We start from the raw sequence: 17,550 nt of genomic DNA, 5'->3' as shown, positions 1-17,550 counted from the left end.
GAGAGTTTTATGATTTCATGACTTACATTCAGGTATTTGATCCATTTTGAGTTTACTTTTGTGTATGGGGTTAGACAATAATCCGGTTTCATTCTTTTGCATGTAGCTGTCCAGTTTTGCCAACACCAGCTGTTGAAGAGGCTGTCATTTCCCCATTGTATCTCCATGACTCCTTTATCATATATTAATTGACCATGTATGGTTGGGTTTATCTCTGGGCTCTCTAATCTGATCCATTGGTCTATGAGTCTGTTCTTGTGCCAGTACCAAATTATCTTGATTACTGTGCCTTTGTAGTAGAGCTTGAAGTTGGGGAGTGAAATCCCCCCCTACTTTATTCTGCCTTCTCAGGATTGCTTTGGCTATTCAGGGTCTTTTGTGGTTCTGTTTGAATTTTAGAACTATTTGCTCTAGTTCATTGAAGAATGCTGTTGGTATTTTGATAGGGACTGCATTGAATCTGTAGATTGCTTTAGGTAGGATAGCCATCTTGATAATATTAATTCTTCCTATCCATGAGCATGGGATGTGTTTCCATTTATTGGTATCTTCTTTAATTTCACTCGCGAGTGTCTTGTAGTTTTCAGAGCATATGTCTTTCACTTATTTCATTGGGTTTATTCCTAGGTATTTTATTCTTTTTGATGCAGTTGTGAATGGAATTGTTTTCCTGATTTCTCTTTCTGCTAGTTCATCATTAGTGTAGAGGAATGCCACAGATTTCTGTGTATTAATTTTGTACCTGCAACTTTGCTGAACTCAGATATTAGATCTAGCATTTTGGAGTGGATTCTTTAGGGTTTTTATGTACAATATCATGTCATCTGCAAACAGTGACAGTATACCTTTTTCTTTACCAATTTGGATGCCTTTTATTTCTTTGTGTTGTCTAATTGCTGTCGCAAAGACCTCCAGAACTATGTTGAATAGAAGTGGGGAGAGTGGGCATCCTTGTCTTGTTCCCGATCTTGAAGGAAAGGCCTTCAGCATCTTGCTGTTAAGTATGATGTTGCCTGTGGGCTTATCATATATGGGCTTTATTATGTTGAGATACTTGCCCTCTATATCCATTTTGTTGAGAGTTTTTATCATAAATGGATGTTGAATTTTGTTGAATGCTTTTTCAGTATCTATGAAGATGATCATAAGGTTTTTGTCCTTCTTTTTGTTGATGTGGTGGATGATATTGATGCATTTTTAAATATTGTACCATTCTTGCATCCCTGGAATAAATCCTACTTAATCATGCTGGATAATCTTTTTGATGTATTTTTGAATTCAGTTTGCTAATATTTCACTGAGTATTTTTGCATCTATGTTCATCAGGGATATTGGTCTGTAAGTTTCTTTTATTGTGGTTTCTTTGCCTGATTTTGGTACTAGAGCTATGCTGGCTACATAGAATGAGTTTGGAAGTATTCCCTCCTCTTCTACTTTTTGGAAAACTTTAAGGAGAACTGGCATTGGGTCTTCACTAAATGTTTGATAAAATTCAGCAGTGAAGCCATCTGGTCCAGGCAGTTTGTTCATAGCTAGTTTTTAATTATCAATTCAATTTCATTGCTGGTAATTGGTCTGTTCAGATTTTCTGTTTCTTCCTTGGTCAGCCTTGGAAGGTTGTATTTTTCTAGTAAGTTTTCCATTTCTTCTAGGTTATTCAGTTTGTCAGCATATAATTTTTCATAGTATTCACTAATAATTCTTTGTATTTCTGTGGTGTCCATAGTGATTTTTCCTTTCTCATTTCTGATTCTGCTTATGTGTGTAGACTCTCTTTTTTTCTTGATAAGTCTGGCTAGGGGTCTATCTATTTTGTTTATTTTCTCAAAGAACCAGCTCTTGCTTTCATTGATTCTTTCTATTGTTTTATTCTTCTCAATTTAGTTTATTTCTTCTCTAATCTTTATTATATCCCTCCTTCTACTGACATTGGGCCACATTTGTTCTTCTTTTTATAGTTTCATTAATTGTGAGTTTAGACTGTTCATATGGGATTGTTCTTCTTTCCTGAGGTAGATCTGGATGCAATATACTTCCCTCTTAGCATGGCCTTCGTTGTTTCCCACAGATGTTGTGGTGTTGAACTATTGTTGTTGTTTGTCTCCATATATTGCTTGATCTCTTTTTTTATTAGGTCATTGATCTACTGGTTATTTAGGAGCATGTTATTAAGCCTCCATGTGTTTGTATGCATTTTTGTTTCCTTTACATAATTTATTTCTAATTTTATACCTTTGTGGTCTGAGAAGTTGGTTGGTAGAATTTCAGTCTTTTTTAATTTACTGAGGCTCTTTTTGTGGCCTAATATATCATTTATTCTTGAAAATGTTCCATGTGCACTTGAGAAGAATGTATATTCTGCTGTGTTTGGGTGTAGAGTTCTGTAGATGTCTGTTAGGTCCATCTGTTCTAGTGTGTTGTTCAGTGCCTCTCCTGCCTTACTTATCTTCTGTCTGGTGGATCTGTCCTTTGGAGTGAGTGGAGTGTTGAAGTCTCCTAGAATGAATGCATTGCATTTTATTTCCCCTTTTAATTCTGTTAGTATTTGTTTCACATATGTCAGTGCTCCTGTGTTGGGTGCATAGATATTTATAATGGTTATATCCTCTTGTTGGATTGACCCTTTATCATTATATAATGTCCTTCTTTGTCTCCTCTTGTTCCTTTCTTTGTTTTGAAGTCTACTTTATCTGATACAAGTACTGCAACTCCTGCTTTTTTCTCCCCATTAGTTGCATGAAATATCTTTTTCTATCCCTTCACTTTTAGTCTGTGTATGTCTTTGGGTTTGAAGTGAGTCTCTTGTAGGCCGCATATAGTGTGGTCTTGCTTTTTTATCCATTCAGTGACTCTATGTGTTTTGATTGGTGCAGACCATTTACATTTATGGTGATTATTGATAGATATGTAGTTATTGCCATTGTGGGCTTTAGATTCGTGGTTACCCAAGGTTCAAGGGTAACTTCTTTACTATCTAAGAGCCTAACTTAACTCAGTTAGTATGCTATTACAAACACAACCTAAAGGTTCTTTTTTTTTTTTTCTCTTTTTTCTTCCTCCTCTGTTCTTTATATGTCAGATATCATATTCAATACTCTTTGTCTATCCCTTGATGGACTTCGGGGATAGTTAATTTAATTTACATTTGCTTAGTGATTAACTGTTCTACTTTCATTATTGTGGTTGTATTACCTCTGGTGATAGCTATTTAGCCTTTGTAGCACTTCCATCTACAGCAGTCCCTCCAAAATACACTATAGAAATGGTCTGTGGGAGGTAAATTATCTCAGCTTTTGCTTATCTGGAAATTGTTTAATCCTTCCTTCAAATTTAAATGATAATCTTACCAGGTATAGTATTCCTGGTTCAAGGCCCTTCTGCTTCATTGCATTAAATATATCATGCCACTCCCTTCAGCCTATAAGGTTTCTGTTGAAAAGTCTGATGCTAGTCTGATGGGCTTTCCTTTGTATGCGATCTTTTTCCTCTCTCTGGCTGCTTTTAGTAGTCTGTCCCTATCCTTGACCTTTGCCATTTTACTTATTATATGTCTTGGTGTTGTCCTCCTTGGGTCCCTTCTGTTGCGAGATCTGTGCACCTCCATGGCCTGAGAGACTTTCTCCTTCCCCAGATTGGAGACGTTTTCAGCAATTACCTCCTCAAAGACACTTTCTATCCCTTTTTCTCTCTCTTCTTCTTCTGGTACCCCTATAATGGGAATATTGTTTCCTTTGGATTTGTCACACAGTTCTCTCAATATTCTCTCTTTCCTAGAGATCCTTTTTTCTCTGTGCTTCAGCTTCTTTGTGTTCCTTTTCTCTATAATTTTTATTTCACTTATTGTCTCTTCCAATGTATCTAATCTGCTTTTACATCCTCCATTGTGTTCCTTAGTTATTAGATCTCCATCCTAAATTTGTTCCTGAGTTCTTGAATATTTTTATGTACCTCCAGGAGCATGTTCATGATTTTTATTTGGAAATCTCTTTCAGGAAAATTGATTAGTTCAGTCTCACTTGAGCCTTTTTCTGGTGTTTGTGGGATTTTTGTTTGAACCAGGTTCCTCTGACATTTCATATTTGTATGCGATGCCCTCTAGTGCCCAGAAACTCTACTCTCTGGAGATGCTCAACCCCTAGAGTGATGTCAGGTGTCTCAGGGGAGCAGTGTTGGTGCCTGTGGTGAAGAAAGAGCTGTTTCTTCCTTCCTGTCTGCAGTGCCTGTCTCCACTGCCAGAACCAGTGGGCTGATCACACAGGTGTAAGCCTATATGCTTTGCGTTTGAAGCTGCTATAGGCAGGGCTTTCCTAGTTGCTGGTTTGCGAGCCAGGTGCAGGCTCTGTGTTACTGTGGGGGGCCTTGGAACTGCATAGCCAGCCATGGAGCTGGAGTGCCTGAGGATCCTGAAAGTACCCAACCTGCTGGGAAGAGTGCACTCAGACAATTTTGTCTACCTGTCCCTTCTCTTGAGCAGTAAGCTCTGTGAAATCCTTGCCCCTTTAGCAGCCCTCTCACTGTTAGAAAGTCTCTCAGACTGTCCACCCAAAGAAGCCGGATATGGATCCCTGTTTTCCACAAGCAGCTGGATTCACTGTTTCTCCAAGTATTCCTCTGGTCTTAGCTTTCCAACCCCACTAATCACCAGAGCACCATGTAGTGTAGGTTTGAGCTCCCAGAACAGATCTCCAGGGCTAGGTGTTCAGCAGTCCCAGGCCTCCACTCCCTCCCTGCTCCGTTTCTCTTTCTCCTGCCAGTGATCTGGGGTAGGGGAAGGGCTTTAGTCCTGCTGAATCATGGCTTTGGTAAGTTACTCTGTTCCAGGAGTCTGTTCTTTTCTCCAGGTGTATGCAGTCTGACGCAGCCTTCTTTCCTGTTGCTCTTTCAGGATTACTTACTTTAATTATATTTTCATATTATATGTGGTTTTAGGAGTTCTCTGTCTCACCTCTCACACCACCATCTTCAATCCGCAAATCCAATACCATATATTTTTATTTTTATGTATTTTTTTAAACCTCATCAATTTGACACTGGAACATAAAACTAATATGTTTAAAGTTAATTGGATGACTATTGCATTCCTTAAATCTAATCATGATGAAAGATTATCTTTCAGTTTTCCATTCAAATAGATTTGTAGCAGTTTGATTCTCAATTAAAATTTGTTTCCTCTCTATATAAATTGAGGTCAAATTCTGAAAGAAAAAAATATGCAAGGGGAAATTATCTACTAGTGGTATAAAACCCAAGATTTTTTACTTCTCTAAATGTACCTATTTCTCACTAACTAATTCCTTACAAAAGTGATGCTTTATTTTGGGATCAGGTAAAATGGGAGGGTGTATAAAAGAATCAGCCCAAGATTGACCCTTGAACAACATTAGTTTGAACTGAGCAGGTCCAATTATATGTGGATGTTTTTTGATAAATATATTGGAAAATTTTTTGGAGATTTGTGACAATAGAAAACATTTTCTTTTTTCTAGCTTACATTATTGGAAGAATGCAGTATAGTATATAATACATATACAAAATATGTGTTAGTCATCTGTTTATGTTGTCCATAAAGCTTCTGGTCAGTAGCAGGCTATGAGTAGTTAAGTTCTGGGCAAGTCAGAAGTTATATGGAGACTTTTTAGTGGCACAGAGAAGAGGTGGGTTGGCACACTTGACCCCAGCATTGTTCATGATTTAACTGTATCTCTTTTCTTAAGAGAATGTGCAATTTCAGGGAAGGTATTACAAATACAAGTAAAAGAAGAAAGTAAGTTTTTTGCATATGGTTGACATAAACATGGTAGAAGATTTTTTAAATTTTTGCTTTGTTTCTCGGTTTTGGTTTGTAGGTCCTGAGTATGCAGACGTGGTGTTTCTGGTGGACAGCTCTGATCACCTGGGAACTAAGTCCTTCCCTTTTGTAAAAATGTTTATCAACAAAATGATCAGCAGTCTTCCCATAGACACCAACAAATACCGCGTGGCCCTGGCCCAGTACAGTGACATGCTCCACACTGAGTTCCAGCTGGACACCTTCAGGAGCAGGAACCCCATGTTGAACCACATCAGGAAGAACTTTGGGTTCCTAGGTGGCTCCCTGAGGATAGGGAATGCTCTCCAGCAGGTTCACAGGACCTATTTCTCTGGGCCCGCAAGCAGGAGAGACAAGAAACAGTTCCCCCCAATTTTGGTGGTCCTGGCTTCAGCCGAGTCTGAGGATGACGTGGAAGAGGCTTCCAAGGCCCTGCAGAGAGACGGGGTGAGAATCATCTCTGTTGGGATGCAGAGGGCATCGGAGGAGAACCTGAAGACCATGGCCACAGCTCAGTTCCATTTCAACCTCCGGACGGCCAGAGACCTCATCATGTTTTCCCATAACATGACGCAAATCATCAGGGATGCAGCCCAGCACAGGGAAGGAGCAGCCAATGACACTCTTGTAAAAGGTGGGTTTAGGGCACATGTGCAGAAATGATGATAAAATGCTTTGAAACACCAATGTTGGGGAAGGATTAAAACTCTCTGAACATGCAATTCCCCAAAAGCTGGGCTGTATTTTCAGATGTTAAATATCAATTTGTTCACGAGGCCCCATAACTGTGGCCATTTCTAACCCAATGAGCCCCCAAGCCTTAGTGTTCCTACTTTTGCATATCTATGTTGCAGGCCATTTACAGGCTTCTTAAAATTCAGTGACACCTCCTCCCTGCCACCCAGCTCATCCCTGAGCTATCTCCTTGGGATTTAGTTGTTATGAGTTTTATTACTTGTTCATTTAAAAGTTATGGTTCTTCCATAAAATGCCTGGACTCCTGAAGTGACATAATATGATCACAGAATGTTAGCACTAGAAACAACCCTTTTCTGCAGAGGAACTTGCAGGTGTCCTGGGAGTTTGTGTGGGCTGGCCTAGTCCAGGCTGGGGACTTGGTCAGGCCTCCAGTCCCATGGGTTTCAGTCCCACACTGCCCCCATCCTGCTGTCTTACTCCAAATCAGCTTCCCTGTTCTGTTCCATTCCAATTCACTGTCCTGCACTGTTAGTAGAAGAGTATGCCTTCTACTAATAAGAATGGCCAGGGGTTTATGAATGTCATTCAAGTGAGAGTCAGGGGAAAGTCAGTTAGAAAAACAGTGCTCAAAATGTGCAAGTCCAAATAAGTAGCACAGGAAACTCACATTATTTCTGGCTTAATTCACTTGAATGAAATGATAAATAAAATTTTCTGTTGATAATTGAAAATGTTTTTCTTATGGTAATCTATGAAAATACGAATTCTATTATTGGCATCTTTTCCAAATAACATAATGGAAAGTGAAATTGCTCTTCCAGTACCATTGTTTAGTTATATTTGAACTCTATTGATTTTAACAGTGATGATGCTTAAGTAATTTTAATATGACAATATTGATGGCTATTCATTCAATAACTTTTATGTATCAGGCCACATGCTAAGCACCGCATCTCAGTTAATCCCCAGAACAGCCCCATGAGATAAATATTATCTCCAACTTACAGATGAGGAAACTGAAGAAGGGAGTTTAGTTAATATCCGGTGTTTGAGCCCAGGACCCTCTGATCTCAGCTTCATTATCATTTTGTTTACGTGCTTCATCCATTCAATGCACGACCAAGTTCTGGTAGAGGTTCTCCATGCCTTCTAATGCTGAGCAGAGTTGCTGAACCTCCCACTAAAACTGTGCCTGTTCATTCCCTGCCCACACAGGGTGCCAAGGCCCGTCAGTGGCTGATGTGGTGTTCCTGCTGGATGTGTCAATTAATGGCAGCCAGGAGAACTTTGATTATCTTAAAGAATTCCTGGAAGAAAGTGTGTCTGCCCTTGACATAAAGGAAAACTGCATGAGGATCAGCCTTGTGGCTTACAGCAATGAGACAAAGGTGATAAATTCACTGAGCAGGGGCATCAATAAGTCAGAGGTTCTCCAGTATATACAGAACCTCTCTCCCCAGATCGGGAAGGCCTACACGGGAGCTGCTCTCAGAAGGACTAGGAAGGAGATCTTCAGTGCACGAAATGGCAGTAGGAAGAATCAGGGGGTGCCCCAGATTGCCGTGCTGGTGACCCACAGACCCTCAGAGGACAACGTGACCAAGGCAGCCGCTAACCTCCGGCGTGAGGGCGTGACCATCTTCACCATGGGCATAGAGGGGGCCAGCAACCCCCAGCTGGGAAAGATAGCATCTCATCCTGCCGAGCAGTATGTCTCCAGGCTGAAAACCTTCTCCGACCTGGCTGCTCACAACCAGACATTTCTGAAGAAGCTGCGGAACCAAATAACGCACACAGTCTCCGTCTTTTCGGAATGGACCGAAACACTCAAATCCGGTATGGTCTTCTGCTGGGAGAAGGATTATTCTGAACCTTCTGTTTTCTTATCTTTCAGGTATTATATATTTAAAAAGGATTGGCAGGCTATGATGTGGGTAGGGAGAATAATTTCCAAATTTTTCACTTTAACTGGATTATATGAAGTGTAAATTGGGAGAGGTGTGAATGGGAAGAAGGGATTTCCCTCTTCCTCTTCTGCACAGCTTTCCCGTTCCCTGCAATACCTTCCTCTGCTGTTTTTCTCCCTTCACTTTTTCCCTCTCCTTTGCCTCTTATATCCCCCTATTCTTTCCTTTCTTTTTCTTTTTGTGCTTTTCTCTCTTTTCTTCCACAATCCTCAAATTTCAAGTTAGAGGACAAAGAGGAAACATGATTTGCATCGAGGACAGAGTGACTGATGTGTTAAGTCTTATTCTAGCACCTATGAGTTTAGAGAGACAGCAATATATTTTATGTATTTCATATATATGCACATGTATGTTGTATAAATTATGTATACATAGGCATATATGTATACACTTGTCAACAAATTTATAGCATGCTTACTATAAAAGTGTCATTGTCCAACACAAATAAGGCCACTGACAATATCCCTAGTTTTGTTAATTGACTAGGAAGAAGTGAGAAGTAAACAATTTAAGATTTCAAGAAAGGGAACTCACTCATCCAAAAGCTCCAGTTAAACACCTTCTCTATTTCACAACACACCACCTGCCATTTGGTAAGTGGGCATTCACTAATGAGAGTAGAGACTTGTAAAGAGCATCTTTGAGTTTTCTTCCTAATCTATTACTACATCCAGATTTACCCTGACTCATGACAGAGAATTATCCCAATAGTCTTCAACTGTCCACAGCAATTCATCTGCCCAACAGCTAAGATTCCTCTCCATTAAGCTAGCAGACCCCCCAGAAGGTGTTTCCCATGTTTCTGTCTGAAGACACTCCTGTATGTTCCTGCCATCTTCTCCCACTTGCCTCCAGGCCACATTTAACTTTTTGGTTCTGTTTTAGGTTGTGTGGACACAGAAGAAGCAGACATCTACCTGCTCATTGATGGCTCTGGGAGCACGCAGGCCACAGACTTCCAAGAAATGAAGACCTTCCTGTCAGAGGTCGTAGGGATGTTCAACATTGCTCCCCAAAAAGTGCGGGTTGGGGCTGTTCAGTACGCTGACAACTGGGACTTGGAATTTGAGATCAATAAATACTCTAACAAGCACGATTTGGGAAAGGCCATTGAGAACATCAGGCAGATGGGTGGGAACACAAACACAGGTGCAGCCCTGAATTACACACTGAGGCTATTGCAAAAAGCAAAGAAGCAGCGAGGAAACAGAGTGCCATGTCATCTTGTTGTCCTGACGAATGGCATGTCCAAGGACAGCATCTTGGAGCCTGCAAGAAGACTGAGAGAAGAGCTCATCCACGTTTATGCCATTGGGGTGAAGGAGGCCAACCAAACACAGCTGCGAGAAATTGCTGGCATGGAAAAGAGGGTGTACTACGTGCATGACTTTGATTCTCTGAAAGACATTAGAAACCAAGTTGTTCAAGAAATCTGTGCTGAAGAAGGTAGGAGATTCAGTGGCTTTAACTTTAGACTTCAGTTCACAAACTGCCTTGCTGCAATACTGGACATTGCACGCTTAGAGAAACATCAGTTTCCAAGTTGAGATTTGCTGACTTGTGTAGCTGTGCTTGTTCTCCAGACCAAAACTAAGAATCTGCTATAGTGTTGCTCTAATTAATATCTGAAGCATAAGAAAGATATTTGGAGGAGTTTTACCTAACAAGTATTCATTAGCTTCTTCCCACAAACCCCTGCTAGGATAGATGTGTGATTAGACACTGTATGTATAATATGATCAAATGAATTCTGATTTTAAGGAGCACATCTGGTTTATTTCAACTGCTTTTTAAAAAAGATTCCATGTAATCTTTTAGAGCTGTATCAGTAGTCTCCAACCCAGGGCTGATTTTGCCCCCTCAGGGGACACTTGACAATGTCTAAAGACATTTTGGTTGTTGTAACTTGGGGAGTGCTACTGGCTTCTAACCAGTCAAAGTCAGAGATGTTAGTAAACATCATACAGTATACTATGTGCACAGACTGCCCTCAATAGTAAAAATTATCTGGCCCAAAATATCAACTATGTTGAGTTTGAGATACCAAGTTAAATATTAAGGCAAATTACTAAACAGCACATGCAATTGTCTCATTTCTATTGCCTTCAGTGCTTTAACTACATGCTAACAATCTTCTCCAAGCATACACTTAACTTCAATATAGGATTGTCTGTGTTTGGATTTTCTTATTCTCCCTTAATCTTTTCACATGAAGCTAACTTGAATAAACATCTTGCTTTCTCCCACACAGCCTGCAAAAACATGAAAGCTGACATTATGTTTCTGGTGGACAGTTCTGGCAGTATAGGACTTGAAAACTTCATCAAAATGAAAACATTTATGAAAAACCTGGTGAGCAAATCCCAGATTGGGGCAGATCGGGTACAAATTGGCGTAGTCCAGTTCAGCGACATCAACAAGGAGGAGTTTCAGCTCAACAGATACGTGTCCCAAAGTGAAATTTCAGAGGCAATAGACCAAATGGGTCACATTGGGGAAACCACCTTGACGGGTAGCGCTCTGACGTTTGTTTCTCAGTACTTCAGCCCCGCCAAGGGGTCCCGGCCCAACGTCAGGAAGTTTCTCATCCTCATCACAGATGGTGAAGCTCAGGACATAGTCAAGGACCCAGCAGTAACACTTCGGCAAGAAGGTGTAATTATCTACTCTGTGGGGGTGTTTGGCTCCAATGTCACCCAGCTGGAGGAGATCAGTGGGAGGCCAGAGATGGTTTTTTATGTTGAGAATTTTGACATTCTGCAGCACATCGAAGATGACCTCGTTTTTGGGATATGCAGCCCCCGCGAAGGTAGGCACAGGAAAATCCACTAATGAACATGTCCACATGGCCATGTTAGCATGTGTTTGAATTAAGTTGGTGCAGTTGAAACATTGTACACTTTTGTTTGTTGAAATGGTTATCCAAGCGGCTTTTGACTGCATGTGAAATGCAACTTTCCTCAGTGGAACAGTTGAGTTAGGAACAATTTTGCTACACTTAGATTCTTTCCATTTGCAGAGAAAGAGCCCTAAGTGGTGAGTCTTCCGTTTGAGAATAGTGGCGCTCTCCCAGGTGCTTAGGTTCGGCTCTGGAAGAGAAGCTGAGTCGGGGCTTCACCACTGAGGAGGTGTTTTCAGAGAGGGGTAAGGGGAGCAGGGCAGGGCACAGGTGGGAGCTGGCGAAAAGGCAGAGTCGAGCGTCAGCGTGGCCCCAGGGGGCTCCAGAGCATGAACGACAGCACAGAGTCACTTCCACCCTGCAGTGAGGGCCCAGCCCCACGGAACCGCGCTTAGGCCGCGTGTGGGTGGCAGAGGCCATCAGATTGTGCCCATCAGGGAGGGAGGGGCACGACCCCCTGCGCAAGGCGGCTCCCTTGACTTAACGTCTACATATGTTTGTTTATTTTACAATTCTAAAAAACGAATACTTGTATAAACTTAGATAATGTTTGTAAAAACACTTTGAGTTTATTAAATCCTATAAAGGAGGAATGCAGTATGGGAACTCAAGCTACTGGGGCTTCAAAGGGAGTAAATACTACAGTCCCCGTCTCTGTTCTCCAACCATGGAACTACAGAGTGACAGGAGTGATAAGACACAACCTCAGCAGACATAAGGACTGACGGGTATTGTGACCCAGTGGGCATGATGGCAGAAAAATTCTGAAAAATATCCATAAAGGAGTTGGATTTTAATGGAATTGTGAGGGAAGAGATAAACATTGTTCTGTGATTCAAATAAGAGTTCTGTTCACCTCCCATTAGAATGTTTGGTGATTGCGATCTGTGTTTTGTGGGAAGAAGAGCATGCCAGGATTTTATTTCCTGGTAATTACACTCAGAACAAATCTAAACTCTTTCGTAAGTGCCAACACTGAGCAATCTACCCCCAAACCCCCAGGTCATCCAGGCTGCCTTCCCTGGACAGCCAAAGGCCAGGGAATGTAGTATCTTCTTTTGTGGAACCAGCCTTTCTTGAGAATTTGGTCTATGGCTCATGCTCAGAGCCTCTAGTAAGTGGGTCGAGTGCATTGACTCTAAGGTTTCTGTATAGCGGCACGTGGCAGGCCAAAGAAAGAAATGTGGGGAGCCTCTGAGTGTGGAGGTGGGGTGGGGGTACTTCCTTACAATTCCATTTCTTCAGAATGGATGAGTTAGCATTTAGAACATAGCTTTTTTTAAAATTTAAGTATAGTTGACATAATATTAGTTTCAGATGTGCAACATAGTGATTTGACATTTATACACATTACAAAATGCTCCCCATGATAAGTCTAATTACCATCTGCCACCATACAAAGTTATTACAATATTATTTGCTATATTCTCTATTTTCCACTTTTCATCCCTGTGTCTTAGTTTATAATTGGAAGTTTATATACCTCTTTATCCCCCCTCACCTATGGCTATGCCCCCTCCCTTATGGTAACCACCAGGTCTCTGTATTTTTTAGTCTATTTCTTTTTTGTTTGTTTGTTCATTTGTTTTGTTTTTTAGATTCCACATGTAAGTGAAATCATATGATATTTGTCTTTCTCTGGCTAATTTTACTGAGCGTAATACCATGTAGGGCCATCCATATTATTGAAAATGGCAAGATTTCATTCTTCTTTATGACAGAGTAATTTTCCATTGCATATATACCACATATTCTGTATCCATTCATCTATCAATGAACACTTAGTTTGTTTTGATATCTTGGCTGTTGTAAATAATGGTGCAATGAACATAGGGGTGAATGTACCTTTTAAAATTATTGTTTCTGTTTTCTTAGGATAAATACCCAAAAGTGGGATTGCTGTATGGTATAATAGTTCTGTTTTTAATTTTTGAAAAACCTCCATATTGTTTTCCATAATGGGTGCACAAGTTTATATTTCCCCCAACAATACGGGAGGGTTCCCTTTCTCCACATCCTTGTCAACACTTGTTATTTTTTGTGTTTTTGATATTAGCCATTCTGACTGGTGTGAGGGGATATCCCATTGTGGTTTTGGTTTGCATTTCCCTGATGATTAATGATGTGGAGCATCTTTTCATGTGCCTGTTGGCTGGAATAGGCCTTTCTAAGGCCTGTAGAAATTGTACTACATGAGGACTAAATCCTTAACCATTTTACAATCCCTCTTCTTCAGACTGAAAGAGTTGGAGTTTAGAACTCTGTACCTTTAGATAGAATATGCTACACACACATGGGTTAACTACTAATTGAGTCTGTCCTGCTTTACTTTTCCATGGCATTGACCCGAAGTTTGAAATTTAATAGGAACATCATGCTAGGAGCAGTTAGCTGGGCCAAGTGTGAAATGGGCTTCTTTCTATGAGGTGGCCCAGTAATGAAAATAGATTATGTTTCAAGAAAGTCAAAAAGGAAGAAAAATGCAACCTTGAAAATTCAGTCATTATATAACCATGAAAAAATATAATATTGTCAAAATCACTTTAACTTTATAATTTCTACAAGGTTTTATCTTAAGAATAAAATCTCATGATTCCTGTGGCTTAAAAAAAAAGACAAATTTGTATAAATGAAAGCACATGTTGAGGGAATCATGTGTACAGAACAATTTCCACAGAATTGTGATTTTCCTTTTTTTAGTCCAAAACATTTGACGTTTGCTCCTCATGATCCTGTGATTGTCAGTCTGTCCACATCACGCCCTCTAAGGCCTTGTCCTCAGAGTTTGCCTGAGTCAATGGAGCACTGACAGCACAAGTGTAAATGTGCTGCATCTGTTGTTCAGGGGGTGGATGCTCTAAAGCACAGACTGATCCCAGGCAGAGGGACACTGGCAATTAAAGACAGGTGGGGGGTCTTCCCTGAGGTCCAAAGCTAATCCCCTTTGGTCTTCCTTTCCCCCCTCTTTTAGAATGCAAGCGGATTGAAGTCTTGGATGTTGTGTTTGTAATTGACAGCTCTGGAAGCATTGACTCTGATGAATATAATATTATGAAGGAATTTATGATTGACTTGGTGAAAAAAGCCAATGTTGGCAAGAATCAGGTCCAGTTTGGGGCTCTGAAGTACGCTGATGACCCCGAGGTGCTATTTTATCTGGATGACCTTGGCACGAAACAGGAGGTGATATCAGTGCTCCAGAATGACCAGCCCATGGGGGGTAACACTTACACTGCCGAGGCCCTGGGCTTCTCAGAGCACATGTTCATGGAAGCCCGGGGCAGTCGCCTGCACAAGGGGGTCCCCCAGGTCCTCGTGGTGATCACTGACGGGGAATCCCATGATGCGGACAAGCTCAATGCCACGGCCAAGGCCTTGAGGGACAAAGGCATTCTTGTCCTGGCCGTGGGGATCGCCGGTGCCAATCCCGTGGAGCTGCTGGCTATGGCAGGGTCTGGGGACAAGTACTTCTTCGTGGAGACTTTCGGAGGCCTGAAGGGGATATTTTCAAATGTGTCAGCCAGTGTGTGTAACTCTTCAAAAGTAGGTAAGATTTGTCAGTTAATTTTTTCCTAATTATCAGCAGAGATCCAAGTGAAGGAGAAATCAAACAATAACCCTCAGGAACCTTTTCTAGGAAGGAGGAGCAGCACCAGCTGCATCATAGAACTGCTTACATTCTGAAACCTCAGGGTTGGAGAGACCTGGGGATGTTCATTCACCTCCTCCCAAACAGGAATGAGTCCTACAGCATTCCTACCCCCTTCTGCCTCAGCTCTCTAAGAATGGGGATTCACCATTTTTGAACAGGCTTTATGTATTGGAGCACAAATGTGTTTACATGTCATTTTCCCCACTAGTTCTTCCTGCTCTTTCACAAGAGATCAAATTCTTCCTAAGAACCAGTGATCATTATCTGAAGTCTTCTCTCCCCCAGGCTACAGGCCCCCATCCCTTCACCTATTTCTATTATCACCAAACTCATTTAAAACATGGATGCCAATAGTAAACACGCTGTCTCAGCCTCAGATGATTCCAGAGCAGACTAGGTCTGCCTTTGTCCTGGACTCTGAGTTTCTATTCTAGTAGCTGGACATGGCATTGCCACATTTAGGTGTACATTCATTCATTCATTCATTCAGCTGCCACTTTATACTTTGTTTCAAAGGCAGTTGGTGATCTATTAAAATTCCTTAGTATTTTTATTAACATGTGTTGTACTAAAAATAAAAAATACTTTTATTAGATAAGTTTCTGTTCATCCAGGATTCCAACATCTTGGTGCAGTTCCTGTTGAAAAGTAGTCACCAGTTTCCATATGCCTTGTCTCCTTAGAATGCAACTACTATCTTTTTTTTTTCATGAAACTAACAAAATCCATCTGAGTCTTACTGAAAAGTGGGACAAATCCCCCACCTTCTGTTGGCTGATGTCTAAAATTTGAACTGTCATTTCCAAGTCCACTATTGAAGTTAACATTGAATTTTTATATTGGAAGTTCTCCCTTGGACAGAAATAGAAATGTGATGTATTAACCAGTTCCTGAAAGATCCTTTTACTGTATTTCTTTTTAATCTCTTCCTTGCTTATCTTCCTTGCTTATACTGAGACACAAAGGAATCTCAAACATCTTTAATGTTTTCTGAGGCTAAGATGGAAATTAATTTAGGTCAGTGGTGAGGTCTCTGGGGAATTCAAGGAATTGATGATGCTCACCAGAGGCTCAGGAGCACACGTGGGCCTGGGCCAAGCTCAGCTCACTCACTGGCAATGGCCTTTCCTGTTTCTGTTTTGTATTTGCTGCATCAATACTAGGGGAGCATCTGAAATACACTGCATTTTTGTTCAAAAATATTTTTCTCAGGTAGATATTTTTGCCTATATGTTCCAGACAGGGAGCTGATAAGGAGGAAAACTGACTAAACATAGATATGAAGGCATGATTTCAACACTTTGATTTGACCTAAGAAACTAGAAAAATACTTATTGCCTCAGCTGGCCAGGGAGGCCACCTCACTAATATAGCCTATCTGTCTGTTTGAGTCCCTAGGTGGATGTGTGTTGTTTGCTTTTCTTGCTGTATCACTGGGCTCTCTGGAAGGGCTAGGGCTGGATTGTAGGTAAGAACAAGCTTTCTGTGGCACTGCCCCAGTGCTTGGGATCTTGGAGAAGGAAGTGGTGTAAAGCCAAGTAGAAATGCCAGGAGAACCATGAAAGGCTGGGCAAGATGTTCATGCCTAGTGCCCATTGTTTGAACCGTTGTTTTCATTTCCTCTCCAGTTACTGTGACCACAGGGTGGCAAGACAAGACACCACCTTCAGAAATATCATTTCTATGTAGCTGAAAACAGTTTATGTACTCTTACTTGGTTAAAGGCAAAATAACAATCTGACTTTTTTTGGTTCCCTTTCCTCATCTTTATAGATTGTGAAATTGAAAAAGTAGACCTTGTGTTCCTCATGGATGGATCGAATAGCATTCATCCAGATGACTTCAAGAAGATGAAGGAATTCTTGGCATCCATTGTTCAAGACTTCGACGTCAGCGCCAACAGGGTGCGTGTAGGAGTGGCCCAGTTTAGCCACACCTACCAACCAGAGTTTCATCTGGGCAATTTCATAGGCCAAAAGGAGATATCATTTCAGATCGAAAGCATCCAGCAGATCTTTGGGTACACACACATCGGCGCTGCCCTCTGGCAGGTGGGGCACTACTTCCGGCCAGACATGGGCAGCCGGATACAGGCAGGCGCCCCGCAGGTGCTGCTGGTCCTCACGGACGGCCGGTCCCAGGACGAGGTGGCTCAGGCCGCTGAAAACCTGAGACGCAAAGGAGTTGACATTTATTCCGTGGGAATCGGGGATGTGGACGACCAGCAGCTCGTTCAGATCACCGGCACTGCAGACAAAAAGCTGACAGTTGATAACTTCGATGAACTGAGGAAGGTCAGGAAGAGGATCGTTCGCAGCATCTGCACCTCTGGGGGCGGCAGCAGTAAGTATGCCGCGCACGCCCGCTCCTCCCCGCCTTCCCTGACAGTTTCCTCAAGCTGTCTTTGTATCTCCTCGGGCTGCTGGGAGAGTCTAGGTTTGTGCCTCTGGATTTCAGATTGAACCTTTCACAGTTATCAGGTATTTTTGTGGCTTGTGGGTTAAGAAACAGGACCTCTGAGAGC

General features: G+C 41.5%; 1 protein-coding gene across 8 annotated transcripts in view; it reads left to right on the top strand.

The window, feature by feature from the left end:
* COL6A6 (collagen type VI alpha 6 chain) overlaps positions 1-17,550 on the top strand; it is a 161,863-nt gene that overhangs the window by 37,579 nt on the left and 106,734 nt on the right. For all 8 annotated transcript variants that reach the window (XR_012125637.1, XR_012125638.1, XR_005058938.2 and 5 more), the window contains exons 3-8: positions 5,847-6,443; positions 7,724-8,344; positions 9,361-9,921; positions 10,727-11,284; positions 14,346-14,921; positions 16,800-17,369. Coding sequence is in view for 4 of the 8 variants with exons in the window: in XM_073222986.1 (XP_073079087.1) it covers positions 5,847-6,443; positions 7,724-8,344; positions 9,361-9,921; positions 10,727-11,284; positions 14,346-14,921; positions 16,800-17,369 (3,483 nt within the window). In the remaining 4 variants the exon portion in view is untranslated. The remainder of the gene's footprint in view (positions 1-5,846; positions 6,444-7,723; positions 8,345-9,360; positions 9,922-10,726; positions 11,285-14,345; positions 14,922-16,799; positions 17,370-17,550) is intronic.

Source organism: Manis javanica, chromosome 15, assembly GCF_040802235.1.
Source record: "Manis javanica isolate MJ-LG chromosome 15, MJ_LKY, whole genome shotgun sequence".
In the NCBI taxonomy this organism is placed as follows: Eukaryota; Metazoa; Chordata; class Mammalia; order Pholidota; family Manidae; genus Manis; species Manis javanica.
This window is presented reverse-complemented; position numbering and strand designations above follow the sequence as displayed.